The sequence below is a fragment of the Populus trichocarpa genome, chromosome 3 (genome assembly GCF_000002775.5).
Source record: "Populus trichocarpa isolate Nisqually-1 chromosome 3, P.trichocarpa_v4.1, whole genome shotgun sequence".
NCBI classification, from domain to species: Eukaryota; Viridiplantae; Streptophyta; class Magnoliopsida; order Malpighiales; family Salicaceae; genus Populus; species Populus trichocarpa.
The window spans coordinates 19460085-19487411 of record NC_037287.2 but is presented as its reverse complement, the minus strand read 5'-3'; the positions used below and the strand labels follow the sequence as shown (position 1 = coordinate 19487411).

At 33.8% G+C, this 27327-nt stretch overlaps 4 protein-coding genes across 9 annotated transcripts; 1 reads left to right on the top strand and 3 right to left on the bottom strand.

The window, feature by feature from the left end:
• Nucleotides 1-759: 759 nt before the first annotated feature.
• On the top strand, nt 760-4324 carry LOC7460272 (uncharacterized). Of its 3 annotated transcripts, none has more exons than XM_052451703.1 (3): nt 760-926; nt 2146-3260; nt 3405-4324. In XM_052451703.1, the coding sequence occupies exons 2-3, from the start codon at nt 2174-2176 to the stop codon at nt 4193-4195; spliced, it is 1878 nt and encodes a 625-aa protein (XP_052307663.1). In that variant the 5' UTR covers nt 760-926; nt 2146-2173; the 3' UTR covers nt 4196-4324. The 3 variants fall into 3 exon arrangements, with proteins under 3 accessions (XP_052307663.1, XP_052307662.1, XP_024454084.1); XM_052451702.1 differs by having other exon boundaries at nt 2146-3368; XM_024598316.2 differs by having other exon boundaries at nt 2146-4324.
• Nucleotides 4325-5897: 1573 nt separating this feature from the next.
• On the bottom strand, nt 5898-8002 carry LOC7460273 (probable fucosyltransferase 8). The gene is made up of 2 exons (XM_002304779.4): nt 7568-8002; nt 5898-7491 (listed from the first exon to the last, which is right to left on the bottom strand). Exons 1-2 carry the CDS (start codon nt 7857-7859, stop codon nt 6056-6058), a joined length of 1728 nt encoding a protein of 575 aa, XP_002304815.4. The 5' UTR covers nt 7860-8002; the 3' UTR covers nt 5898-6055.
• A 5368-nt stretch (nt 8003-13370) lies between these two features.
• Nucleotides 13371-16078, bottom strand: LOC18097167 (probable fucosyltransferase 8). The gene is made up of 2 exons (XM_006385910.3): nt 15663-16078; nt 13371-15516 (listed from the first exon to the last, which is right to left on the bottom strand). The coding sequence occupies exons 1-2, from the start codon at nt 15853-15855 to the stop codon at nt 13622-13624; spliced, it is 2088 nt and encodes a 695-aa protein (XP_006385972.3). The 5' UTR covers nt 15856-16078; the 3' UTR covers nt 13371-13621.
• Nucleotides 16079-18343: 2265 nt separating this feature from the next.
• Nucleotides 18344-25535, bottom strand: LOC7462809 (galactoside 2-alpha-L-fucosyltransferase). Of its 4 annotated transcripts, none has more exons than XM_052451591.1 (4): nt 25308-25535; nt 21144-21841; nt 18618-20371; nt 18344-18442 (listed from the first exon to the last, which is right to left on the bottom strand). In XM_052451591.1, exons 2-3 carry the CDS (start codon nt 21349-21351, stop codon nt 18630-18632), a joined length of 1950 nt encoding a protein of 649 aa, XP_052307551.1. In that variant the 5' UTR covers nt 21352-21841; nt 25308-25535; the 3' UTR covers nt 18344-18442; nt 18618-18629. The 4 variants fall into 4 exon arrangements, with proteins under 4 accessions (XP_052307551.1, XP_024453809.1, XP_006385970.2 ...); XM_024598041.2 differs by lacking the exon at nt 18344-18442 and adding an exon at nt 22710-22867 and having other exon boundaries at nt 18459-20371; nt 25308-25534; XM_006385908.3 differs by lacking the exon at nt 18344-18442 and having other exon boundaries at nt 18459-20371.
• Nucleotides 25536-27327: the final 1792 nt, after the last annotated feature.

The window sequence follows — 27327 nt, the reverse complement described above, 5'->3', positions numbered from 1 at the left end:
CCATCAAGGCCAAGGGTGATAATTATTTAAACACAAATACTTATTTTCTTCTTTTCAATTATTCAATTAAATATTTTAGTATTAGTTTAATAAATCCATTTACCGCTTCTTTACTTCGATCCCATTACTTGTCACATCAAAATCACAGCAACACATGCACGTCTATGCGCTTTGTAGCCAAAAAAGGGCAAATTCTGGTAATATATATATATATATATATATATATATATATATATATATATATATATTAAAACTTAAATTTATTACATTTTAAATACAGGTGGTGGCTGTTAGGTTTTACCGGGATTTTAACAGCCTATTTAGGATCTACCTTGCCTATTTTCCTGTTCTACGCATCCCATTTAAAAAATAGAAAAATAAAAGAAAAGAAAATAAATAAGTAAATAAAATGGAAAGAAAATCTAGGTCCCTAATATTGGAAAAGGTTATTAATGTATCACCGTACATATACTTTTTTATGATAATTATTGCATCTAAAATCACAAACTCATTGTACAGAGATATTATTATTTATAATTTTTTTTTTGTTAAAAGTGTGAATGCCGCTAGATTTATATAAAAAAAAAGTTTTTTTAATGGTAATTATTGCATCTAAAATCAGACAAATTCATTTACAGAGATATTATTATTTATGATTTTTTCTTGTTAAAAATGTGAAAGCCGCTAGATTTATATATATAAAAAAACCATTACCGTAAATTAAATACAGTCTAATTCCACCTGGCGTACGAGAGAGAACATTAAAAAAAAAAAAAAGACAAGAAAGAGAGAGAATCCTTAAAAATAAACCAGAAATAGAGGAAGCCATTAAAACTGCACAACAGACAGACAAACATAGCAAACAATTTCGAAGAAACGCTCGTAACCCACAAATCAACGACCCTTTAGCCGCTTTTCTCTTCAAGGTTTGTTATCAGATCCATTTTTTTTCTTGTTTTGTGTTTCTTGAATTTGGTGCAGAGAGATCTTGAATGTGTTTGGTTTTTTTTTTAATGGAGAGAGATCATTAACCCACAAATCAATGTTGTTTGTGAAAGTTTTTTTTTTTTTTTTATGTGTTTGGTTTTTGTTTTATGTGTTTGGTTTGCTTTGATCTCTTTTTTTTTCGGGTCTGGTTGGATTTTGAGAGATCTCATTGTATTTATTTGAGTTTTTTATTCTATGCTCATTTCTTTTCTGTAAAAATTCAGTTATTATTATTATTTTTTATGTGGAGGTCAAGAATTTGTGGTGGGGCTTCATTTTTTTTGGTTTGTAGGTATTTAGAAATTTCATTTCTTTTGTTTTCCATTCAAAGAAATACGGAAGATTTCATTTCTTGTGTTTTGCATTGAGAATGTGGGATGATATATGGATTTGTGTTTGAATCAATTCTTTTTTCAGTTTTTATTATTGTTTGCATAATGTTTTTGGCTTACGAAAAATTGGTTGCAAATGATATTTTATTAGTCGGTTATGCAATTTTGAGAGCTGAATTAATGACATTTGATTTTGCATCTTACCTTTGGTTTTATGTTTGCTCACTTTATCAGGATGTGAAATATCTTGTTTTGCATTTGTGTTTGATTTGATGATATTCTTGTTAGCAAATCGATGAATTGCAGAAAATTCGTGTTATTCTCTTTTCCATTTTTCTTTTCCTCAAAACTATGTTAGTTTCAGATTTGTGTGACTTAACTCTGTAATTTCAAATGTGTGATGAATGCATTATGCCACCTGGGTTTTCAGTTTATGATTCTGCTGTCTCTTTTTGTCGATATATGTTTTTTCATTAAATAGTGGGCAGCTAACGAGATGCAGTTGATTCTTATGTAATACGTAGCATGCTGTATGCTTTTTAGGTGATTTCATCTTGAGATTGTCACCCATAACATCCATTAAGAATGGGATTTTAAAAGCGTTATGGATGTAGGTTATCGAGTTTTCTACATATGAGTAAATGAATGTTTTGAGGGAACTGCATATGGCATTTCTGATAAGAATTAGATTGTGAACCAATTCTCTTTCCTACACTCTTTGCAGTTTATCATGAATATGGTGTTAAAGATGGAAAATGATGCATTGGATATGTGCATTTATGCTATACTTTCTCTAGCTGTAAGAAGTGGTTTTTACATTTTGCAGGAACATTATCTTATAGTAATCCAGAAAGATGTCTCCTGCATCAAAATCCAATACCAAGTCCAAGGATAAGACCTCTGCAAAGTCTGCTATAGAACAACCAAAAGCATCCGTTAAGTCTTCTGGATCAACCAACTCTGTAACTGGGAATCCAGCGAATGCTTATAATCCAATTTCTGGGACTTTTCACACATTAGAAATACCAGCTGCTGCTGCTTTCCCGCCCTTGCATGATAATGGTCGTTTCAGAAATATAGATGACACAGATGAGCATTCTAGCAGCCCACATGGAACAGTTTCTGAGTATGATTCAGTTTCCAACAATGGGAGCTGCTCTGGTGAGTCAGAGGACATTAAAGAGAAGATAATCAATTCTACTCGACAGGAAACGATACCTGGCTTAGACAGCGACCGACGTGAGAAGATCCGTCAGAGGAATGAGAAAAAGCATCAGCGTCAGAGAGAGAGGAGGGCGCAAGAGTTGCATGACCGATGCAGTGGGTATCTGATGTCAAGAAAACTAGAAAGGCTTTCACAACAGCTTGTGGCAATGGGTTTTTCTCATGAGCGGGCAATCTTGGCCCTTATGCTGAATGAGGGCAGGGTAGAAGAATCGGTAAACTGGCTTTTTGAGGGAAGTGAGGAGGAAGCTCAAAAGGACTCTAAGCTTGAAAGTGGTGGTAACCTAAAAATTGACATAAATGAGGAGCTCGCTCAAATCTCAGCAATGGAGATGAGATACAAATGCTCAAAGCAGGAGGTTGAAAGAGCAGTGGTTGCTTGTGAAGGGGATCTAGTGAAGGCAGAAGAGACCCTGCAGCCACAGAAGCAGGAACCACCTGCAACTCCACCAAGGCAAGAATATACTGCCGATACGAATAACCTGAGGAGACTGCATGAAAAGCCTGTACCTGTGACTTCAGTTACAGCACAACAGAGAATGAATGAACAGGATTTCAACTACAAAACAGCAATTCCAGTGCCAACGTATTCAGAACCTGGGAGTAGAAACTTGCAACCTCTGAATCAGCCCAAGCCACTAGCAGACAAGAGGTGGGGCGCAACAGGATCGAGCCCTGCATTCTCATCATCTATGGGACCATCCATGCAAGTAGCACCTCCATCAACAAAACTTGATGTCCAGCTTGGTTTTACTGAAGGAGTGGGCACAACAGGATCGAGCTCTGCATTCTCATCATCTATGGGACCATCCATGCAAGTAGCACCTCCATCATCTATGGGACCATCCATGCAAGTAGCACCTCCATCAACAAAACTCGGTGTCCAGCTTGGTTTTACTGGAAATGAGAGGAAAAATGTGCAGCAGATTGTGAGGGAACCAGTCAGCCCTCAATCTATGAATGCCAAACAAAATACAGTCCCTTACGCAAGTGCCACTCCTTCAGTAACAGCTGGATGGTATTCAAATAATGTTCCAGGTGTTGAACATATGCGGTCAAATGTTAAGTTGCTTTCAAATCAGAGCACTGGAAGCCTTGGTCTTGTAAATCAGAGCTCACAACAATTTTACCATCCAGTGTCATACAAACAAAACCCGTTCCCTTATAGCGGCCCAGTAAATTATACATCAAATGGACTTGGAGGAACAAGGTCTCCTTCACTTACAGTTCCATCTCAGTTGCAAGGTTCATATGGTAAAACGACTGCATCTTTGCCTTCTCTAGCAGCACCGTCCTCACTTGGTTTGTTCATTGGCTGGGGCTCAGCTGGAACTTTAGGTTCTTCACATGTTGATTGGAATACAGGAGGCCTGATGTCAGAATTTGATTACACCAGCATCGATTGGACTTTGGATTCGAACATGTTATCCTCTAAGTCAAATGGGTTGTGGCTGGGTCTGTCTTCATTACTTAGGAACACGTCTAGCACAAGGACGAGCAGTACAAATAGTTCCTTCCTATCAGGGTTACGGGACAGTGGAGTGGCTAAAGAAACATCATCCTCAGCTGGTTCGCGCGAGTGGACCTCTCCTTTCGCAGGCAAGGACATCTTTAGTTTGCCTAGGCAGTTTGTAACTTCTCCATCTCCTTAGGACTAGGGATAGGATTTTGGAAAAGGAGAAGAAAGCAGGCAGTGAGGCTTGTTTAGTTGGGGTTTGGATGCATGTTCATGCTTGTTTCTGGTTTTATCAGTGGTAAATGCATCCATCAGTTTCTGCTTCTATGATTTGTGTCCTCTTTTTCATTACTGGTTTGCTAGATGGAGAATGTGCCTGCTATTTTGGGCAATCAACAGGACTTGCAATTTCGGCAATAGGTTTTCACCTTTCAGACATTTGCTAAAAAATTTCATATCATACTTTCACAACTGGAATTTGAAAGAACAAAATATAGGGCGTACCAAGATTAAATAAAAGCCAACAATTTGACTTGTATTTTGCCATGGGTTGGATAAAAAAAAATTTGAAGTAAAAAAAATATAAGCTTTTTCAATATATTTTTTCTTATAAAAAATTCTCAACCCTAAATCAAAATAATTATACATGCATTTGAATTAATTAAATCAATATTTAATTAAAAATAACTAAAATTAAGATATTTGATCTCACAATGATTTAACGAGTTATGTACTTAGTTATATTTAATAAATTTGTTTTTTAAAATAAAGTTTTTAGTTAATCAAATGATTAGCTATGCTAATAAAAGGTAAAAACAAAATCATTAATGAAAGTGGATTAAATAAACTATGAAACCTAACTATCAAACAACTCAATATTAAATGATAAAATAAAAAAAAACTTAAAAAAGAGCAAAGAAAAACAAAGATCTAGGTTAACCTGCTAATCTCGTGAGCATAAACACATGATTGGTATAATAGCTGCATAAAAAAAGAGGTAAAAAAAATCATGAAGATCAATTTAAAAAAAAATCAAGAAGATTTCATATAAAAATTAAGTTAAATTAAATGACAAGTGAATGAAATTAAAGAAAAAAATCAATTAAAAAAACAAATAACAATAAAAAATAAAAATAAAATCGAATATTAAAAAATAAATTATAGAAAACCTTTATACTTTTAACAAGAATTAATTAAAAAAAAAAAGGAGAAGAAAAAAACTTATTAGAGCCTAGCCATTGCACGTTGCACACACTTGTCATACCAATATAAATAGGATATTAGTGCGCTTCCAATACTGTTATGGAAGGTAGAGTTTGGCCACCAAATAACACCACTCAAAAATTACTAGGAATATTTATTTATTGATGCATGCATGCATGATATATACAAACTACTTTTTTTAATTAATATTTTAATTTATAAAATAATCAAATTGCCTCTTAGCCAGTGTGAGAATAACAACAACAAAAAAAAAATCAAGTGTAAAATACCGAAACACTCATGTCACGTAATTTCACTATACACAAAAGTCACATTTTCTTTTTATTAATACTTTATATTTTTTTTAAAAAAAACCAAACTACCAAAGTACCTCTTAGTTAACATGTGAGTCTAATAAAAAAAAAATTAAAATTAAAATACCAAAACAACCCATGAAAAAAGTTTTATTTTTTTATCCGAAAGCATTTAAATAATTTCACCGTATAAAAAAATAAAAAAATATCTATAAAGACCTCTACACATTAGTTTTATATTTTTTTTCTTCTAAAGTTATTTTTTGTCATTGCATTGTTCTCAAATAATATAAAAAGACTTAGACGTCCTCATTGAATCTGCAGGCAATGATCTAAATGTCGATGCGAAAAGACTATTTTACAATACATAGACGAGGAGTATTTCTGTAAGGGCAAAATAGGGCATGCCTTTTAGGTTTTGTTATTGTGATGAATTGATTTGGCCAGTGCAATTACAAAACTTGTGGGGTTTATACGAATATATAACCTACAGTAGTAATTAAATCACTCGATACGAACAAGAAAACATCTACGGCTAATCAATGATCTTTAACGAGCTTTAATCCCCATTCCACATCCTCACAATGCTTCACATGAGGAACAATAGCACTGGGACCAATGTAGACATCTGCCTTGCAGCCATAGCTTGGAGGGAAATGAAAGCAAGGCTCCATTGACATAGCTTGCACACAAGGAGGATCTGGGGTTGTTCCGTTCAAAGGCCTGTAAAGCATCCATGGCTTCAAACCACCTAGACTTTGAGCCACATAACCAAATGTTGACCAAGAACTTGTAATCAGTACATTACTCATACTTAGCAGATAAATTTCAGTCCATGCCTTCATGCTGTGCATGTTATTCCCGTAAATTTCATGCTCTTCATGGCTTGGCTGGTAAACACCAATCACCTCCCCACTCACAGTTGGTTTTGTCCAATACATTCCCTTTATATGCTCATAGTACTCTGAGTACAAAGATGTTACTAAAACAGCTTTCAAGCCTTGGTTATTGGACAAAGAAGCAGCAGAATTTTGCACATCCAAGACTTCAGGAAGTAGTTTCTCCTTTAGAGTACAGGACAAAATCTGATCCATAACTGTTTTAAATGGAGTAGCTTTAGTATCGAAGACTCGTACTTGGATGCCAATCGTCTCATCTGCTTTGGATAAGTAAGCTCGATAGAACCTAGTGATAAGTCCCCATGCTTCATTTGAGGGTTGGAAAAGGTAGCGACCCAAGTGATGAAAAACAGTTTCTTCATCAGGGAACAACTTGCTTAGTTCCTGCTTAAAAGATGGGACTAAGAAGAGAGAAGGAACAAAGTACTGGTTTGATTTTATAACCAACCAAGGGACCTTTCCAAGTTGATCTTGATTTTGATCACAGTAAAAAAGCCCGTCGTAACGATCAATGTTGTAAGCTAGATAAATATAAAGAAATGGTGGTGGTGAAGACTTCACGGCAGTGTTTATGATTCTACTCTTCAGCATGTTTCCATATGTATGAGGATATTCCTGGCTGAAATTGTCAAACTGATTCCTTAAGGGAAAATCCCTAGGCAATAACCATGTTGTTTGCTGAAATGGCTCACAAAACAGACCGGCAATTTCACTTCCGAATTCCACTAGTAGGACTCGGTTTGTGAGGAGAGCGTAAAGAAATGCTGAGGCAATGGTCAGCATCCTGTTCCCTAGGCCACTTAAAGGTGTATAGACAACATAGTTACAATCTGTGGTACTGGCCTTACGGCCAGAATTGAGTTGCTCGAGGGTTTTGTTGTAGGCTTCGGTATAAGGCCCGCAGAGGTTATGAAGACTTTCATAGTTCCTAAGTTTGGAGAGGAGGTAGGGAGAGGGCTTATGAGAGGAGGGTTTCCGAAATAGGATGGCTTCATACCGGCTTAAGCAAGATCCTTTGTCATGTCCAGGAGCAAAAAGTTCGTCAAGAAGTTGTTGAGATGAAACATTTCCTGAATCTGTAAAAATCAGGAAGGAATTCATAAACCAGCCATATCAAACTAGAATAAACCAAAAAAGGTTGGTCTTACCTACCTACAACTCCTGATGTCTCAGTTTGAGCAGCTCCTCCCGCCAAGGCATTAATTTTAGCATCTCCTCCATTAACTTTGAATGTTGTACTCCTCTGCTGAACGATTAAGACTATTACTAGAATAGAAAAAACTATCAAACAAGCAAATGGGATTATTGAACAATATCCATTTCTCTGCACTTTGAATTGAAAGCCTTTCCTGTTCCAGGAAGTTTGATCTCTTATGGTGCTGATCATCCCTGAAAATTCATTTGAAACCATGTCAGACATCTTAGAAGTTGTGAATTTTTTCATGCCATGGTGCTACTCGAGGAAACACACACACACATATTGAAAACCTAGAAATAAAACAAAGAATGAAAGTCTTTCTTTAGTCAGAAAAAGGTAGCTAGATAGCTTGGGGTTTACAATTAAATTTTCTAAGAAATTTTATACTGTCATCATAACTACTGACCATGGTTAACACCTTAACTACCTGGAATAGAGATCAACTTGCACTAGAGATTCAGATCTCTAGGAAGGGGAGGGATTTCGAAAATACTATATATGATTGCCCGGCCCAATGTGCATGGATTGACAAAGTTGACAAAGAAAGAATTAGGAAGCAAGCTAGAGCAGCCCCGTAAAAATAATAAATAAATAAATAAAACAAATAATTTAAATTACTTGTTGTTCATATCTGTTTCAGATTCATGCATGTGTCCTGAGCTTTGATGTGAAATCAACCCTTCTGTTCTACTTAGACAATTACTTGGTGTCGAAGCCATCTGTATTTTCAGGCATGTAATTAATCTATACTATAGAGAGCATAACAGCTTTAGTGCAGTGGAAGCTCACTTAAACAAGCTTAGGCAATATATCCCTACCATTATATATATATATATATATTCAAAATTGATTCCTCTTTAAGCCTTTTTTGGGATGGAATCATGGGAGTCAACGCCAATTTTATAGCTGTTGTAATCTTGTGCTGCTAGCTGTGAAACAAATTACATACTATTTGTGAGAAATTTCTTTCTCAAGCCTTATTTTTACAAGAAATTTTACAGTACGCAAAACCTGGTACTTATCTAAGATAATTAACACCTCAAGGGTAATCGAGCACCGAATATGTTATGCTTCTAGTTTTTTTAAAAAAATAATTAAAAAAAATGGCGAATTAAATGAAGTGATATAAAATCATTAAAAAAGAAGATGAAAGAAGGATCGATATTTGGTATATAGAGAAGGAGAGAACTATGTTATAGAAGAAGAGAGCAATGAAAAAAGATGGTACCTTGAATTGTTAGCCAAAATTTCAGTCATTAATTCTCAATATCAGTCTGCCAAAACTTATAGTAGCAAAACTAGGCAGGCAGGAGGGAAAGACAACCTCTTGTTTTTGGTCTTCAAGTCTTGTATATTTGCTCCCTTGTGTAATTAGAAAGCGATTTGCACTAAAAGTTCAACCATTAACTATTTTAATGCCAAATATGTTTCACTAATTAAAAATATATGGCTGAATTAAATGCTTTAATTTCCATCTTAATTTCTAATTAGTACGTTGCTGCTTAAGAAAAATTAAACAAGCTGGTTTTAATTAGGACAAGGATTAACGTGGCTAATTGCATAGAATGATTAATATCTGAGCTTATTCTTTTTGTAATAATAAAGAGATAAAAACTGTTATTTTACAACACACACACACACACACACACATATATATAAACATGTTTGATTAAACAAAAAAAGCAATTAGATTCTTACATTTTAAATTGGGTTAATAATTAATTGCATTTCTTACACCAATTTCCTTGCAACTTTGTTGTTAATTAAGTTTTTCTCAAAAGAGAAAACGTTGTTAAGTTAACTTAATTAGGTAGCAATATCCCACGAAATATTGAACCACAAGGATTTACAGTAATTAGCATATCTATATCAACGATCGAAATTCTTTTGCGTTTAAAAGTCAATTGTCGACGATTAATAGAAAGGGAAAGCTTAATATGAATTATATTTTATGAGAAATCAAATCTTTTTTTCTTCTTGTCGTTAGGGCAGAAATCAAGACTTTAAATTCCTATTGATTTGTCATGCCATAATTGTTTGATAGAATATGTAATATTTTAAATTCATTATAATTTGTCTTAAGTACTACAATTATTTGATATAGAACTCATAATGTTTTAAACTCCTTAATTATAATTTGTCTTAATCCTTACAATAACTTGATAGAAGCCCTATATAATATCTTAATTCCTCTTAAATTGTCTTACCATAATGCAAATTGCATTATATATGTTAAAAATTTCTTAAATAATATATTTAACTTTGCCGATAATATTATTTCATCATGACAGAAAATTAAGATAAAAACAATAAAAATAGAAATAATATATCTTCTTATACTTCATGTTTTGAAAATATAAAAATTTACTTTGAAACTATCTCGAAAACAAATTTATTTTATATTTTATATTTTAATTTTTTATTTAAATATATTTTTACCTCTTATATATTTATTCTTTATATACCCGCCTCATTCATCAACTAATTCTTTAATTAAGCATAACTTGAGGTATTTCCTTCTTCTTCCTTTTTTTTTTTTTTCCTTTTCGATAGGGACTTGTGAGTGTATCCAGTTAGCAACCATTTCTAAAATATTATGGTTGCAAGTTGTTTATGGACAATGTAAATGAGACATCGGATTCTTACATTATATTATAGAGTACGTACCAAAACAAATGTGCATAAGGCAAAAATATTAATGTCGATGTCGATCTATACTCTCTGGATGATGGAGCCATTTCCCCAAATATTAGCTCACAAGCTATCTAAAATAATACAATCAATGCATTAACTCTTGAGAATATTGCCGCCCAGCTTAAAGCTAGAGTTAATCCGTAAAAAAAAACATTGAATCTGCCAAATTTTCGTTCTTTTTTGTTTGTTTTTAGCGTATCAATTTGGATATGAATAAATTATCTAAATTTAATATAAAAAAACAATTTAGTTTTATAAATAAAAGATAATGTCATGAACGAAATCTTGGATCCATAACTGAAAATTTAGGAGCAGTGTTGTGAAGACACCACATATACACTAAGCCTTGAAACATATATATTATAAAACAAATTATATAAAAATACACAGTATATCATAAACTTTCAAAATACTTCATCATCATATTAAAAAAAACAAGGGTTCATAATACATTACATAAAATTCAGCATTAAATAAAATAGTATAATAGTGAAGTACTCTAAAACATTGAAGAAAAACCTCAAAGAAACAAGCAAGGCACGCCAAACAAAAGTGAAGAAGCAAGAACGATCAACAAAGTCAATTTGCTAACAAAAACTAAGAGCATGAAAATAATATAAAAATAAGAGGTGAGTTCAACCAATTCAATGAGAAAATAACATTTAATACATATCTTTAGATATTAATAATTTGTAAGTTGTACATATCTTGATATAAATATACACACTAAACATATTAGCATATAATAGTATAATACATATCAGAGATTAGACGACACTTGAAGGTGACCATTGCATAATGATCAGTCGCGCATAGGTTGGTGCCTCTCTCAACAACTAGGAATACAAATACGACATGCACAAAGACTAATTACGCTTCGTTAGTATAAAATTACTGACAAATCTAATATCCAGACATAACAGATATTCGTATAATTATTAAAGCAACAGAATGTCATATGAAATATAATTTAATATAAATACATATTCAAGAAACTGATGAGTACTTGAAAGTAAATCAACATATATATAGTTATTCAAGAATATCATCATATAGTCAACATACATAATTTATTTATATTACATGCATATTAAATATTATCTCACTCATTTAAAAAACAAAAGCAAACAATAAATGGATGTAGAACCAGAGATTATTGAGTATTGTTAAGAGGAACATCAGCAAAACCTACAACGAATATATATAATATTCAAAAAACAACTCGAAGAAAAATAACATAAAAAATTTAAAATCTAAGCTTAAAGACCAAAATGTAATTATAAAATCGAACTGATTCACCTGATCATTCCCGAACATAACTCAAACTGATCAAATCTAACAGACGCGATTAACCCTTCTCAAAATCCAAAAACTTAAGTTTAAAGTTGAATATCTCAATGAATATGAATGAGAGGGAAGCCCCAATACGAAAGGCAAAGAAGAGAAGAGATAAAAATCAATTTTTTTTTATAGCAAAAACCTTTTTTAAATACATAGATTATGTTGGTTTCTTAGTTTTTGACTAAACTTGAGCTTAGGTTTGATGAGCTAGAATACGAGTTTTACATATAATCTCAAAGATATTAAAAAAAAAAATTGCATTAATTCCATCTTATATGTTTGACCAAACTCTTCTTTATGTTCTTCATATAAACTTGTGTTATCTATGGATTGATTAATTAGAATTTAGATTTCAGAACACGCATTTAATATTCCCTATGGTTTAAGAAGAGGTAAAATGACCTTGAATTATGTTGTAAGAGTAGTTCTAAATTGAATTCAATTTAAAGGCGATGAAAGTGATATGAAAAATAAGAAAAATAGAATTTTATTTTTTCTAAATATATAATTCAATTTATTTATCAATTGAATTTAAATTGATTCCAAACCGTATTTTAGGGACCTAGGCAAGCATGGTCAAAGGGTTTAAACTAAGACTTTCTTACGGTAATTCTGGACTTCAACGGCTAAACAAGCTGAGACACAGGACGTGTCGATCGTGTTAACAAGAAAAAAGATATTTGACTTGATAGTTCATACAAGTTATGTAAAACAAACAAACAAAATAATGACTTGATAGTTCATACAAAATACAAGTTATGTAAAACAAACAAACAAAATAAGGCTAACTTTGTATGAACTATCAAGAAAAATTTTATTTCCTGTTATTCTCCGATAGTATTTTCGTTCCTTGATAGAACTTTCTTGGAGGTGATGAGCTACCGCTCCCTTTTGACTTTCCTGGCCTCCCACATACAAATAAAGAATTCCTCTTTTCTTGGAAATGATGAGAATATTTTAGAATATTCTGGTTGACGCCAGCTGTCAACAACTATCTTACATTCCCAGCACATGCCTTTGCAAGATATTAAAGGCTCATCTAAAAACAATTAACTCTGATATCGTTAGTTTATAACAAATTAGCAAAGACAATTATCTCTTTTGTATTTCTAACCGTTAACGAATTGAATATATAATAAATACCGAGTGAAAGAATAAATTTAGTTGCATAATGTACTAAAGTTTAAATAGGTGACTTTAGAATCACCAAGAAGGCAGTGAATCACACGGGAAGATTGAAAGAATAATTAAAGTGATTAATTTTACTAACCGACAAGTTGACCCCAAGTCAAAGTCTTTTGTGGAAAAACATGAATAAAAGGTTGATGACTTGATAGTTCATACAAAGTTAGCCTTGTTTTTATTTACTTTGAACATCTATTTTGATTTGACGGTCAACCCAAGGACTCGTAGACTAAACCAATTGATTCGTTGATCGGGCTAACTCGCAACCTGGACAAGATATTTAAAGTATACTTTTTTTCCATGAAATGTATAAATTTTCTTTAGCTGATTCAACTTCTATGTTCGGTTCATGGAGGCTTACAGCCTGCTTGGCAAGTGGTATTCAAATCTCAAGAAAAATACCGTCAGAGAATAAATTTTGGTGAATGCAATAATTCAAGGTCGAACGATCTGGTAAAGATCCTTCTAAACGTAAGATACCTTTTATCATCAAAATCAAAGAACAGGTGCCACGTGAATTTAAATACTAGATGGAGAGAGCAGAAAAGGAGAGGGAGCTGGATTTCCCTTGAATTTAGCTCAAGAATTTTTTCCCCCTTGTTCTACAAATTATCGAACAGGGTGTGGCGTTTGGATCACGGTGAACCTCGTAAGAATAAAAATTCTAGTAAGTGTAAGTCATGGAACTACAGATAATTCATTACAGACATTGAATGAGAAAAGGTACACTATAACACAGTTGGAGGCCAGTGCGATGATCAAATCATTTACTTGAGCCGCTGTATAGACTATAGCTGCAACTCCTGATGATCACCAACTAGCTTGACTCCCCAATCCAGATCCTCGCAATATTTCAAATAAGGAAAGAGAGAACCGGCATTCATCTTGGTCTTTGTTCTGCAGTCATAAGTTGGAGGAAAATGAAAACAAGGCTCCATGGATAAGTCTCTTACACAAGATGGATTTCGGGTGTTTCCTTGCTCTATCTTGTACAGGACCCATGGTTTCAGACCCCCTAGACCTTGGGCCACATATCCAAAAGTAGACCAAGCACTTGTCACCAGCACGTCACTCAAACTTAGCAGATACATTTCAGCCCATGCCTTCATGTTGTGCATGTTATCCCCAAAGTGTTGAATTTCTTCGTGGCTTGGCTGGTAAACCCCTATGGCTTCACCTGTCACAGTTGGTTTAGCCCAGTATGTGCTACTTATGTTTTCGAAGAACTCCGTATATAGAGATGTTACTAGAATAGCTTTCGATCTTTGGTTTTTGGATGGAGTAGCTACAGGACTTTGTGGATCCACTTGTGGCAACAATTTTTCCTTCTGTGTGCATTTTAACAGTTCATCAAGAACAGTTTGAACTGTAGTTGTTTTGGTGTTGAATACTCTAATTTGGAGGCCAATCCTCTCATCTGCTTTGGCTAGGTATGCCTGGTAGAACCTGATGATTAGCCCCCATGCCTCATTTGAAGGATGGAAAAGATAGCGACCCAAGTGATGGAAAACAGTTTCTTTCTCAGGCAACATTCTCTGTACTTCTTTTTTGAAAGTTGGCGTCAAGAAGAAAGAGGGGGCAAAATATTGATCTGATATCAGAAACAACCAAGGTACCTTTCGGAGAAGAGTTGGATTTTGATTGCAATAAAAACTTAGTCTATCCAGATCATAATGAGAATGATCTAGATTCAGGAATGTATAAGACGGCAGCGATTCCATCGACTCGTTTATAATGCCATTCTTTAACTGGTTTCCATAGCCACGAGCATGTCTCTTGTCAGGACTGCGAAACTCAACCCCACGGGGGAAGTTCTTGGGCAGCATCCATGATGAATTTGGAAATGGCTCGCAAAATAGATCAGACATGTCATTTCCAAGTTCAACAAGTAGGACTCGATCTGTGAGGAGGGCATAAAGAAATGTGGAAGCCAAGCTTATCATCCTGTTTCCCAGACCATTAACAGGTATCCATACAAGGTAGTTACATCCTCCACTACTGCCATGGCTATATTTGAGTCTCTTAAAGGCTTTGTTGTAGGGTTTGGTATGAGGTCCACAACGTTTATGGAGATCTTCGTACCTACGTAGTTTTGAAAGCAGATAGGAAGAGGGCTTATGGGGTGAAGTTTTGCGAAATAGGGAAGACCGGTACCTACTTAAGCAAGACCTTTCATCAAATCCAGGAGCCAGAAGTCCATCAAGCAATTTATCATCAGGCATTCTGGTACTCTGAGAGGAATCGTTTCTTGAATCTGATTCTTTCAGAAATTCAGGTGCCGAAGTTCCATTATCCTGCTTCTCGTCAGGCCTGCCGGCATTCGGCGAGGAATTATATTTTGAACTTGCGCCATTTCCAAAGGAATCTTTTCTTGAGCTTGATTCTTTCCGAAATCCTGGAGCCAAAGTTCTGTTAAGCTCCTTCTCATTAGGCCCGCTGGTATGCGGCAAGGAATTATTTTTTGAACTAGTTCCATTGCCGAAGGAATCATTTCTCGAGCCTGATTCTTTCCGAAATCCTGGAGACAAAGTTCTGTTAAGCTGCTTCTTCTCATCAGTCTCGTTGGCATGCGGCAAGGAATTGTTTTTTGAACTAGTTCCATTGCCAAATCCAGGAGGCAAATGCCTCTTACGCAGTCTTCCATCAGGGATGAAGGCAGGTGGTGAAGAATCATTTTTAAAATCTGTAAACGGTGAAAGGAAAACAAAAGAATAAGCAGATCAGAACTAAATTTGGACAATGATTAAGAAAAATCTGAATGTATCAGCACCAAGAGCACAAGTATTGGAACTCAAGCATGAATGAATGATCATGGTGTACTTGTCTTACCAGCATTGATTATTGGGACATTTCCAGATTTCTCAGCCTTGGCTAATCCTCCACTTAGATCGAATGATGGGTTCTGATACATAATCAATATCATGAAAGACACAGGCAAAGCAATGGCACACACAAGTAATAATGTTGAGTATCTCTTGGAATCAAACCCCAATTTATCCTTCACTACTTCAAAGATTTCCATGATTTCCTGTCTGAGCTTCACTTGTAATCCCCACCTGCATACAGAAGGCGTATTTAAAACGTTAAAATGCTTGAGGTTTGATGTTGGAAAATTAGCTGTTCTTGACAAGAACTGTAATTAAGGATGCTCAAAAATCAAACTTCCTAAGAGTTAGTACAGGAACAAGAACATGGGTCTCTTGACATTATTCATTCTTGGCAAACAAAAAGTCGGAAAACCGCAGGTTATGGTGGTGACTGCATGTGCGTATCGATCACGTTCTAGATTAGGAACTTGACTTCAAGGTTTTTCAACATCCTTCACATGTGATGTTTCATATATATACTTTAAGGTGGCCTAGCTAGTAGACTTTTAGCATGAAGAAACCAATCACATTCTTGATCAGATTCTCTTCTCCACAAGAACACGCCATGAAAAGAAAATGGAAAATAAAGGAAGTGTTTATGCAGAGATCGATGGAAAATCACAAAATAAATAAATTATGCTCAACATGGGCAATTTTGAGACATGAAATCATTTAATTTGCTAACAAAGCACAAGAACTTACTGAAATATTTCGTACTCAGCTCTTTTAATTAATAAAAAAATAAACTAAATTTTTCAACAAAAAAAAAGAAGTTATCGGAAGAAAAAAAAAAGGGCACTGCAAAGTAAAAAAAAATATAATCCTTCAGAATTTGGTGAAAAAAATGATCTAAAAATTAAAATTAAAGAACACATGGAATGAAGAAAAATCTATTTTGTACCACCTGTTAGAAAATTGAAATTATGAAAAAAAAACTCTCAGCCTCTCACCTTTGTTCTTAATCTTTGAACAATCCAGCACAGTTGTTTGCTTTGAAAAATTACAGAGCCATATAGGACTAAAACGACTAACGAGGGCCTGATATGGTTGTCCATAAAGTAAAATCTGGGAAATTTTAGCTATTTAAGGAACTGAAAAAAAACCTTCCCAATTAAAATTTCTTGCCTTCAATTTCTTTCTTTGGTTGTCTGTTTAATGGTGTCAGCAAATCAATTCAATTAATTCAAGAAATCCCTTCTTTAAATAGAATTTAAGCTAATAAATACCTGATCCCACAGGTAACTTATAGATTGACAAGGGAACAAAAATTTCCCAGAAAAGGGATTTGTATGCTCAGTTTCTCTTACATTTACAGGTGGAGATTTTAATATAAATCTAATGCATTTTAATTTGATCAAGTGCATTATGCTTTGTGTAAATGAAGATAAGTCATGGTTATAATGCCATTGAATTTGGTGCTGTAAGTCTGTCACTGAAGAGTTCTGGATGCGTAGTTCTTGCTTATAGAGACGCCTTGGATTTCAAGCTTTTTTTTGGTTTTTTATTTATATTAATATGTAGCTTGATATATCTCGATTAATTTCACGGGTCTTGAAATTAACGACGATATAAACCTCTAATGACCCTGAGATTTATAAAACTCAAATTAATAAGCTCTAAAAAGCAAACCTAGAATTTGACCAGTTAAGTTACAACCTTCAAAATTATTTCAAGCTTTTTCTTTTTTGATGAAATGGTAGATATTATTTTGTTCCTTTCTAATCTTTAAATCCTTGACACCTAGCATGTCATTCTTAGAAATATTTAATAAGATTAAATATATTAAATTGTTGTGATGTATGGTTAGTAAGTCATTTAAATTAAAATTATTATTATTAAAAAATAACTTAAATAAAACAATTTTAAAAATATATATATTTTTAAAAAAATGAATTATTTAAGAGGTGAGTTTTTTTCTTTAAAATTCACAAAAATATCATAAGAATATAAGTAAAATAAAACAATAATCAAAATATTATATATTTTTAATAACTATTTTTTAGGTAGATTGCTCCACAACTAAAATTTTAAATCTAAATACTGGGTATATCTCAGTTGACGTGGCTTAGAGTGTTTATTAAATGTGTTTGGTATTTATATACAAATATTTTTTAAAGTATTTTTTAATTAAAAATATATTTAAATAATAGTTTTTTATTTTTTTTTATTTTTTTTATCAGTACATTCAAATAATTTAAAAACACTTAAAGCTATGTTAATTTAATATTTTTTAAAATAAAAAATTATTTTAAAATATAAGTTGTAACGCAAAATAAACACTCGTGGAGAGGCTAACTCCTTTTGCAGAATAATATGTAATTCATTGTTTTAAAATATGCAGCTCCTTTCTCACTTTATTTTTAAAGAAAATATTGAGAAGCTATAAAAAAAAAAAACAATAGAAAATCAAAGTGAAAAAAACCAAAGATGGTAAAATAAAAGGAGGGAAAATACAATACTTGCATTGCATGTAACTTCTATTTGATAGTTATCAATTGCAGATTTAGGGTAAAAAAAAAATATCAAACCGCTAGTAAACCCAAGAGCTCAGTACCAGCTCAAGTTGGATTAAAAAAATTATTTGGAGTTGACTCAATTAAACTCGAGGAAAATCAGAACTTCAAACGATGAGTCGTTGATAATCAAAAGGAAGCACGCTTCCCGTTCTTTGAAACTAAACTCCATCCATTTTCCACCTGTTACATGGCCATAAGATTATGAGGCATCCTTCAACATCAATACCTGGATCAACGATCAATTTCCGTAACCACCAATTCAATTTTTTTGCAAAGAATGATAACTGTCCTTGTTGTCAACGGATGCATGAATGAATATTACAAAATATCGACACAAGAACATGCACCTGCAGCAACATAGTAAAATATAAATCAATTTACCACTCATCGTTACAACTTACAAGTAGTTTCCGCTACAATCGTTTATGATCATTAAAAAGCTTCACTCCTGCCTGCCGATCTGCACAATGCCTTACATAAGGAACAACAGTGGAAGAATCAGTTTTGTGCTTCGCCTTGCATTCATAACTGGGAGCATAGTGGAAACAAGGGTCCATGGATTTGTCTTGTCGACAAGGCGGATCTGGAACCATTTTATTCTTTGGTCTAATCAACATCCATGGCTTCAAACCTCCTAGACCTTGTGCAGCATAGCCAAAGGTTGACCCGGCACTGGTGACTAGAACATCACTCAAGCTCAGCAGATAAATTTCTGCCCACGCCTTCATGTTGTGCAGGTTATCCGCTTTGTGTTGATATTCTTCGTGGCTTGGCTGGCAAACCCTGATCGCTTCACCTGTCACAGTTGGTTTTGACTGGTACATGGCACTCATGTTCTCATAGTAGTCTGAATACAAGGAAGTTATTAAAATAGTTTTAGAAGAATTATTTGGAGGAGAAGAACGTACAGCGTTCTGGGTATCAACTTCTGGAAGAAGCTTTTTCTTCAGCATACAGGATAATATCTGACCCATGACCACTTGAACTGGACTAGTCTTGCGGTTAAATACTCTTATTTGGAGGCCAATTCTCTGTTCTGCCTTCGCTAGATTAGTCTGATAGAACTTTGTAATTACTCTCCAAACCTGATTGGAGGGGTGGAAAAGATAGCGACCCAATTGATGGAAAATGGTTTCTTTTTCTGGGAACAGCTTGCTTACCTCTTGCTTGAAAGATGGGCTCAGGAAGAAAGATGGGGCAAAATATTGGTCAGACGATAGAATAAACCAAGGAACTCTTTCGAGGAGAGCTCTGCTCTGCTCACACAGGAAAAGCTCATCAAAATCATAAGTACCGTGAGGTATATTAACATATACAAATGATGGGGGCGACGACTCTGATATATCTCTGAATCGATCATGTCTCTGTTTCAAGGTATGGAATTGTTTTTTAATGGGGAAGTCCATGGGCAATATCCATGACGTGTTGGGAAATGGCTCGCAAAAGAGGTGAGTCATGTCCCTGCCATGATCAACAAGTAGGACTCGATTTGCAAGGAGAGCATAAAGAAATGTTGAAGCCATGCTTATTATCCTGTTCCCCATCCCGTTAGAACCCAACCAGACAATGTAATTACACCCACCAGTACTACCTGTATGGCTAGATTTGAGTCTCTTTAATGTTTCATTGTAAGATCTGGTGTATGGTCCGCAACGTTTATGAAGATCTTCATACTCGCGTAGCTTGGAAAGGAGATAGGGAGAGGGCTTATGTTGAGAAGCTTTGCGGTATAGGAAAGAACGGTATCTACTCAAGCAGGATTTTTCATCAAACCCAGGGGATAGAAGCCCGTCAAGCAATTTATCATTAGCCATTTTGGTAGGTTGCGAGGAATCAGTTTTCAAACCTAATTCTTCAACAAATCCAGGAGCCAATGGTTGACCAAGCAGCTTATCATCAGGCTTGCTGGTAGGCTGAGAGGAAAGAGGTTTATCATCAGGCTCGCTGGTAGGCTGAGAGGAATCGTTTTTTGAACTTGATCCATCACCAGATCCAGGAGCCAAAAGTCCATTAACCAGTGTGTCATCACGTATGCTGGTAGGCTGAGAGGACTCATTTTTTGAAATTGATCCGTTGCCAAATCTGGGTGGCAGCTGTTCATTAAGCACCTTCTGATCAGGCAAGCTAGTTGGTTGAGAGGAATCATTTATTGAGGCTGTAAAGAGGGGAAAAAGTGAGGGGATAAATAAACAGCTGATTAGCAGATGAAGAAACCACGACAATGAACTGAGCATGCAAAACCTTAAAGGAAGACTAATCAGATAATAGTATGGTGAATCAATACACTTTTTCTCTGATAGCTAAAAGGCCCAGGAAAACAAAAGGACATGCCTAACCAATAGGAATCTATGGTAACTTTTAATACTATCACGTTGGGGACATACAATAGAACCCAGAAAAAGAAAAAGAAAAATAAACTGAGCTGGAAACAGAATTCAACCATCAAAACCTCCTGAAAGCTGGTAGCTTAAACTGGAAAATGGATTAGAATTACATCAATTGTGCAGCTATGAAAAGCAAAAACTACAGTTACATGAACTGAAAAACAAATTCCATCATTCTTTCCTATAATGGATGCATTACAAGGAGCTAAGAGCAATATGAAGTACTTAGCATAGCATGTAGTATAAAAACATTGACATTTGAAATTTGGAGGATGATAAATATAAATTATTTGAACATTTACGCAAATAAATTGTTTAGTTGAACAAACACAGAAACGAGTTTTAGATCGCTTGTTATCAAACAAATTACATAATAGACACAGAAAATTGAAATTGAAAATATTAATGCTTTTGAGAGGGGTGGGAGAACCAGAAGTAGTTTAATGACTCGAAAGCTGAAAATAACATTAATCTAAAACTCCTTTATAGCAGGAAAAATGGAATTAGCAATATGAAAAAAAAAAATTAAGTAACAGTCTTTACCAAAACCTAATGCTGCAACATCTTGAGTATTTGCTGGAGAAACCTTAGCTTTAGCTAAACCCCCAATTAGATCAAATGCCGAGTCTTGATACGAGACAAAGACCCTCACTAGCACAGCCAAAACAATGAAAGACAAAACCAAGATTGTCGTGCACCTCCTGAAATTAAATCCCAATCTTTCTTTTGCAGCTTTAAAGATTTCCATCATTTATACACTTGAGCATTGATTTTAGTATTCACCATGTAAACTTTAAGATGCAAGCAAATATCTTCATGAAGTTCAAAAAACATCATTTACTCCTGCAATATTGTCCTGACATCTCAGTTCAATTTAAGACTTCATGAGCATGTTAGAGCCTAAAATGATAAGAAAGGATAACGAGCTTTTAGTAGAAGGTTGTTCAAAATCATCTTGTGGCTTCCCATACACAACAAACTGCTGGCAAATGAGCTCTGGTTTAGCATGCCAGTCGATCTATTCCAACTTGCGACAATGATCCCTCCCAAGTCCTGATAGGAAACAATAACACGCATGCCAAGTAATTTGCTGCATTCATGAACAGATATTCAGCTGTTCACCAAAAATTCAATATGGTAGGATCTCTGTTGTCCCATAACAGATATTCAGCTGGCTGATACAAGATTTCTAGCTATAGCTAGCATGCACCCTTAATCCGAATTGGGAACTAAGTCCTTCCCTGAAAGGTAAATTTTACAAAATACATCACATGCTATTAATGTAGAGTTCCTTTTAAACTAACACATGCTAAAATATATTTGGCAAACTAATAACGCCCGGAAAACATTTAGAAAAATAGCACAGTTTCGGAAATGAGCTGTTGGGAACAACACAATCTAATGGGTTGCATTGTTCCCAACAGTGCAATCCATGAATTGAAAAATTAAGCTACAACCCTTGAATTTAATTCATCAACCCTAATTAAATCCCAAACCACAAACCCTAACCCAATCTCTAAACCTTAACCCCAAAACCTAAAGCTTAAGTCCCAAGCCTAACACAAACCTAAACCCCAAAACCAAACTGTAAACCAAAACCCAAACACAAACCCTAACATCTAAACCTTAAACGTAAACCTAAAACCAAATACTAAACCCTCCTAGACACTAAACTCTAACCTATACACTCTTAAACTCTAACCCTATACACTCTTAAACCCTAAACAATAACCTGAAATCCTAAACCTTAGCTCTAAACCTTAAACATATATATTGGCACATTCTAATTAAGCCATCATGTGATTGTGCTAGTTTTAAGATATTCTATTATTAAAGTTTTATCACCATTGCTGCCATGTTCATTCAGTTATCATAACAGCACAACCTAACCTTTAGAATGGTAATAGGTTTAATTATCTCTCTTACCCTCATTGCTTCATTCAACCATGTTGTCTTCATTCACTTAAAACATCTCGTTTGAAATTCTAAACAACCTAATTATAAAAATTCAAAGTGTGTTCAACAATAATAATCTCTCGTTGACAAGCCTAAAACAATTATAAAAATAAAATACAAACTCATCATCAAAAAATTAATAAAACAACATACAATGACTACATGTAACCAGCTATAGAGCTGGTACTTCTCCCCTCCTAATACTTGTTGGTGGGTCAGCTTCATTGGCATCCATCTCATTATGCAACCAAGTGAATCTCCTTCAATCCTAACTAGTTCTCCATCTCGAGGGTTCTGGTTTTAACTAAGGCCTATTATATTCATTCCATAATGATTTGTCAGGTACATGATGGAATAAAGGCGCATATGAGTTTTGATACATATCAACACTATAGAACGGGTCAACAAATTGGGCATAATCAACTCGAAGCGCCTTACAACATGCAAGGAGGTGAGAAAATGGTTGATGGAATATTTTCCATTTACCGCATGTGCAACTTCCTTCTTTTATGTTAACTGTGTGCCGAATCACTCTTAAAACACCAGGTTTACAAAGGGTGTTGACCTCAAAACATCATATTTCAGCATCGAAGAGAATTGTTCTATGGCTTCTAGATTTTTTCGAATCTTTTCTGATTTCACAAAGTACTTGCAGAGGCCACAATAGATGACGTGAAATGAAATCTTGTGTTTGGGCTCTCTGATGGGAAAAATACTTATTTGACCTGTAAAAAGTCAGCTGGATTAGAGCAGTACCAGGCAATGCACGTCCATCTTTCAAGATACTATTAAGGACTTTTGACATACTAGTTATCATATTACCATAACGATGCCCCCATCATATAAAAGTGTCTATTTTTCCTTTGGTTCATGTTCTAGCCATTTTTTGATTCGTGGGTCCTCATCAATTGTTTTGACTATACAATGTATTAAATTTCCGCTTTGATGTTTCACGACACATCATACCCAAAAAGTTTTTCAGAGTAGGATCTTTGAACCTCCTGTTGAAGTTACTAACAAAGTGATGCAAACAATGTGAAACCCAACCAGCTCGGGCCATATCTCTGTCACGACACTCTTTATAGCCATATGTTTATGTGATAATATACATAAACTAGTACAACCACCGATAATATATCTCTGAATGCAATCTAAGAACCATGTCCAGATGTAATCAGTTTCTTCTTCGACCAGAGCAAAACACAAAGGAAATATCTCATTGTTAGCATCAAAACCAGCTACAATCAACAACTTCCCAATAAATTTCCCATGTATTTCCCATGTAGGTGGGTGCTACCATCCGTTATCAGTGGCCTACAATACCTCCAACCCTCAATTGCTACTCCAAATGCCTAGAAAACTCTCCCATATATTGTTGTAACATTATTAAAATATCCCATGTGATCACATTGTACAATTGTACCAGGATTTGATTCTTGGAGAGCCAACAACAATCTAGGCAGAATTTTAAAAGACTCCACGTGTGAGTTGAAAAGCCACTCGAGAACCTTTTGTTTTTCCCGCCATTCCTCGTAATCATAGTGTATTTATTGCTGCTTTAATGGCAGAAATTTTCACACTTATATCAATTGTCACAAATGTGGAAATCACTGACGCAACAAATTCTGAATCAAGGCGATGGTAGTCTTCCCTCATCTTAATCGTCACTAGGTTCGAAGACATTATTGATGTATGCATGGCCATGCATACTTGGAACTTCTCTCTCCATAATTTCTGGTATGAATGCTGAGTTAATTGCAAATTCTGAATTGGACGTTCCCTAGCAAGCATCCTCCAAAAAATATCAACTTCAACATCATTATAATTCCACCTAGTTCTTCCACATGTTACTTTTTTAAGTTCGGCTAGTGACATGTCTAAACTAGCATTCAAAACCACAATGCTTCCTCCGTTGTAAGTAATGCTATTGTTCATACCATTAACAATAGCACCACCATAATAACACAACAGCATCATCTTATTAGAAGACATATTCTGTAAAACAACAAAACCCATTTTGATCAATTCTTACAAATTCTCATCAATTCAATCAAAATTTATAGCATCAATTGCTTTAATTCATAACTAATTACATCAATAAGACAAAATTCCCCAATTATCCCAAATTGTCCCAAAATTCAACATAAGACCCTAATTGAAGTAATTTATAGCATCAATTGCTTCAATTGATAACTCTAATTGCTTCAATTCATACCTAGTAAAGAGAAATGGAGGGGGGAAAAAGACATAGGGGACATTTTAAATGCGTTATTCGGAACGCAAACTACATGGATTGTGCTGTGGGGAATAACGCAATCTATATCCGTGACTAAATCCCTCCCTGGTACATGTGCATCTATATTAAAATATGAAAAATAAAGCTTTTACAGCCTTCAATTCTTAGATTAGACCAATCAGCATAGATTAAAAAATCTACATTACAAATCATTAAGACCACAAGCAATATGAAACTCGGCCTATTTCAAAAAAGTAATTTCTCTACAGAATCAGAGGTTAAGCGGTGAGTTCACCTAAGGAGCACAGTAATGCCACACAGGTGTGTCAGCATCAGCAACCATACGAGTGCTCCTTCTACATCCACTCGGGTCACTCCGACCCGGTAAAAAACAGGTTCATTTTCACTCAAATTTTCTTCAATTAAGATCGATATTTTAACTCAAGTTAGAAAACATTGATAGGTTTCATCACTATCTAAGCTTTAATCGAAAATAAAAATCATACAGAACTCACTGTTTGAGAGGATTCGGTTTTGATGAACCAGCAAAGTCTAGAAACGATGGGGTTTGAAGACGAAGCTCCCGTCGTTCCGCTTCTTGCAGCACCGACACTCGTTAATTACGTAATCGGGGTACAGACATCTGACTCTCCCGACCTTTTTTATATTTCAACTATGAAATATTATCAAAAGGAAGCCTTCGGTCTTGGGAATTTATAAATTTCCCACCCGCCATTCATTAGAATTGCAATTAATTATAACTTAGTTATAAAAAGTAATTGATTAGTCCCTAAGTTATAAAAAGTAAATAAATAATCTCCCGATCTGCGTTGATCATTCTAAGTTTAGTAGTTTCTTTATTTCGAAAATGTCATATTTTCTAATAAAAAAATCTTCCACCACTCTTTTTTATTCTCTGTTTTTCAAATTTAGTTAAATAAATCCCAGTACTTTTTTTTATCATTGAATCAAACCCTGCTCGGTAAACTAACCTATCAAACAAGGCTTCAATCATAAATTAAATGGATTAACCCCTGATCCAAATTAATTAAAATTATGTTATTTTAATTTGTTTTAAAAAAATTAAAACCACGTTATTTCAAAGAAAAAATAATTGAATGCGTCAAGTGACGGGTTAATATATTGGGTTATCTAGGTTTGACCATATTATCCAACACTTTTAAAAATAACAAATTGTGTTTTTATGTAAAAAACGTTTTTAAAAGTTTTTTTGTTTTTTTAAATTTAAATTATTTTGATACGAGGATGTAAAAAAATATATTTTAAAAATAAAAAAATATTTTTTTAATATATTTTAAATAAAAAAATATTTAAAAAAATAACTACAATGTCATTTCTTAAAATTGCATAACTAAAATAGCTATCGCCTCGGGCCCTCGAAAAATGCTGCAGCTTCATTCTGTATTGTTGCATACAGTAACGATGAGAGCTCAAAAAAAAACTTTTAGTGGATCAATTTACTATATTCAATTCATTATATAAAAAAAATAAAAAAATATATGTGATGTAGTGTTACATGTGAGACAATTCACTATATGATTTGTCACAGTGAATTGTATTTTTTTTCCCTCTCTTTATAAAATAATTGTCTAGTTTATGAAGGTAAAATTATTTTTTTCAAAGGATAAATTAATTGGAGATAATTTGATTTGTTTATACAATAAAAATAACTTTATTACTTTTAAAAGTAAAAAATATAGGTTTTTTTATTTAGGAGTTTTTTGTATTTTCCTTTTCTATTTTCATTGCAAGGTTAAACAATATATATGACTTAAAAATTAAAAAAATATTGAACTTGCAGAGTGTTCTGTCATTTTATATTTTTGGTATTGGGAAGTGATATATTTAACCTTAAAATCATAAAATTTAAGACTAGTTTAGAAGTGTGTTTTTGTCATTCAATTATGTTTTTGTGTTTATTGTTAAGATGTTTTTAATAGCTATTTAGTAATTTAACTTAATCATAAAAATCAATTTCCAACCAATATTAAATTGGTTAAGAGTTGACTTTTTTTTATTAAGTTTAAATTTGATATTTCACCATTTATAATTTTAGAATATTAATTTAAATTTAGAAGATTCGCTTGGTTCTGTTTTGTTTTTTGTATTATTAAATTAAGTTTTTTTATATATATTATTAAATTAATTAAACTTATTTTTTGCTACTTTAAAAATCATAGTGTTGCCTTAACACTTTTATTCTTCCATCCAAAAAAAACTCACTCTAGCTTATGTTATTGTGCCCATTGTCGATATAGGTTTACTTGAGTCAATTTTTTTTTATTTTTTTTTAATTCTATATTTTTTCGCTTCCGCCCTTCAATGCGATTCATTATAATTGACCTTTCTATTTTGTTTTAATATGGGTTCAATGGTTTTATTATGATTTCATATCTCAGATTATAGGTTTCGTAGATTAGCTATATTTGATCCATATCAATTCAATATATCGACATCTTAATATTTTTTTTAGAAAAATATGTTGTCCAACTTGCCATCATTTAAGTATTTTAA

What these genes read in the sequence shown, in the direction of transcription:
- LOC7460272 (XM_024598316.2), top strand. Translation starts at nt 2,174, where the DNA reads ATGTCTCCTGCATCAAAATCCAATACCAAGTCCAAGGATAAGACCTCT.
- LOC7460273 (XM_002304779.4), bottom strand. Translation starts at nt 7,859, where the DNA reads ATGAAAAAATTCACAACTTCTAAGATGTCTGACATGGTTTCAAATGAA. An exon ending in TGAGACATCAGGAGTTGTAG is followed by an intron (nt 7,492 to 7,567) that starts GTAGGTAAGACC and finishes TGATTTTTACAG; the next exon opens with ATTCAGGAAATGTTTCATCT.
- LOC18097167 (XM_006385910.3), bottom strand. Translation starts at nt 15,855, where the DNA reads ATGGAAATCTTTGAAGTAGTGAAGGATAAATTGGGGTTTGATTCCAAG. An exon ending in TGTCCCAATAATCAATGCTG is followed by an intron (nt 15,517 to 15,662) that starts GTAAGACAAGTA and finishes CACCGTTTACAG; the next exon opens with ATTTTAAAAATGATTCTTCA.
- LOC7462809 (XM_052451591.1), bottom strand. Translation starts at nt 21,351, where the DNA reads ATGATGGAAATCTTTAAAGCTGCAAAAGAAAGATTGGGATTTAATTTC. An exon ending in TGTTGCAGCATTAGGTTTTG is followed by an intron (nt 20,372 to 21,143) that starts GTAAAGACTGTT and finishes CCCTCTTTACAG; the next exon opens with CCTCAATAAATGATTCCTCT.